This window comes from Eimeria tenella, genomic scaffold (assembly GCF_000499545.2).
Source record: "Eimeria tenella Houghton genomic scaffold, Eth_scaff2544, whole genome shotgun sequence".
Classification (NCBI taxonomy): Eukaryota; Apicomplexa; class Conoidasida; order Eucoccidiorida; family Eimeriidae; genus Eimeria; species Eimeria tenella.
This window is the reverse complement of record NW_013542412.1, coordinates 1-617: the sequence shown is the minus strand read 5'-3', so window position 1 is coordinate 617 and position 617 is coordinate 1. Positions and strand designations below refer to the sequence as shown.

The window sequence follows — 617 nt, the reverse complement described above, 5'->3', positions numbered from 1 at the left end:
CAATGCTGCTGCTGCTGTGGCTGCCGCTGCTGCTGCTCCTGCTGCTGCTGCTGCCGCGGGGCGTCAGACACAGCAGGCAGTCCCGCAGCAGCAGCGACAGGCCAGCAGCAGATAAACCCTCGGGCACCTCCATTCGCAGGTGTGTCACTGCAGCAGCAGTCCTGAACAGCAGCAGCAGCAGCAGCAACCCAACAGCAGCAGCAGCACAGCAGCAGCAGCATAGCAGCAGTAGCACAGCAGCAGCAGCAACAGAGCAGCAGCGACAGAAAATGAAAGTAAGGCGTTTAAACCTGGGCACTAAGCGCTGAATGCAACCGGAGAGAAGCTGCTACCTGCAGCGCCGCCCCTAAACCCCAAACCCTAAACCCTAAACCCTAAACCCTAAATCCTAAACCCTAAACCCTTACCTGACGGTTCGCTGGCTCATGACGTCGACCACCTGGGGATTTCTGAGAAACTTTTTTGCAACAGTTTGAACCCAAGAAGGTTGTGTTGCAGAAAAGAGGATCAGCTGCTGCTGCTGCTGCTGCTGCTGCTGCTGCTGCTGCTGCTGGGGGTCTTCTTGGAGCGTAGGTACATCTAAATCTTGCGCAGGCGCTGCTGCTTCTGCTGCTGCT

The 617-nt window shown here is 57.1% G+C and overlaps 1 protein-coding gene across 1 annotated transcript in view; it reads right to left on the bottom strand.

Annotated features, from left to right (window-relative positions):
• The window catches only part of ETH_00041760 (DEAD/DEAH box helicase, putative), a gene marked incomplete at both ends in the record, with an annotated part of 3,279 nt that extends 3,146 nt beyond the window's left edge, over positions 1-133 (bottom strand). Inside the window, one exon of the mRNA XM_013375132.1 lies at positions 118-133. Within this exon, the coding sequence (XP_013230586.1) occupies positions 118-133 (16 nt within the window). The remainder of the gene's footprint in view (positions 1-117) is intronic.
• Positions 134-617: the final 484 nt, after the last annotated feature.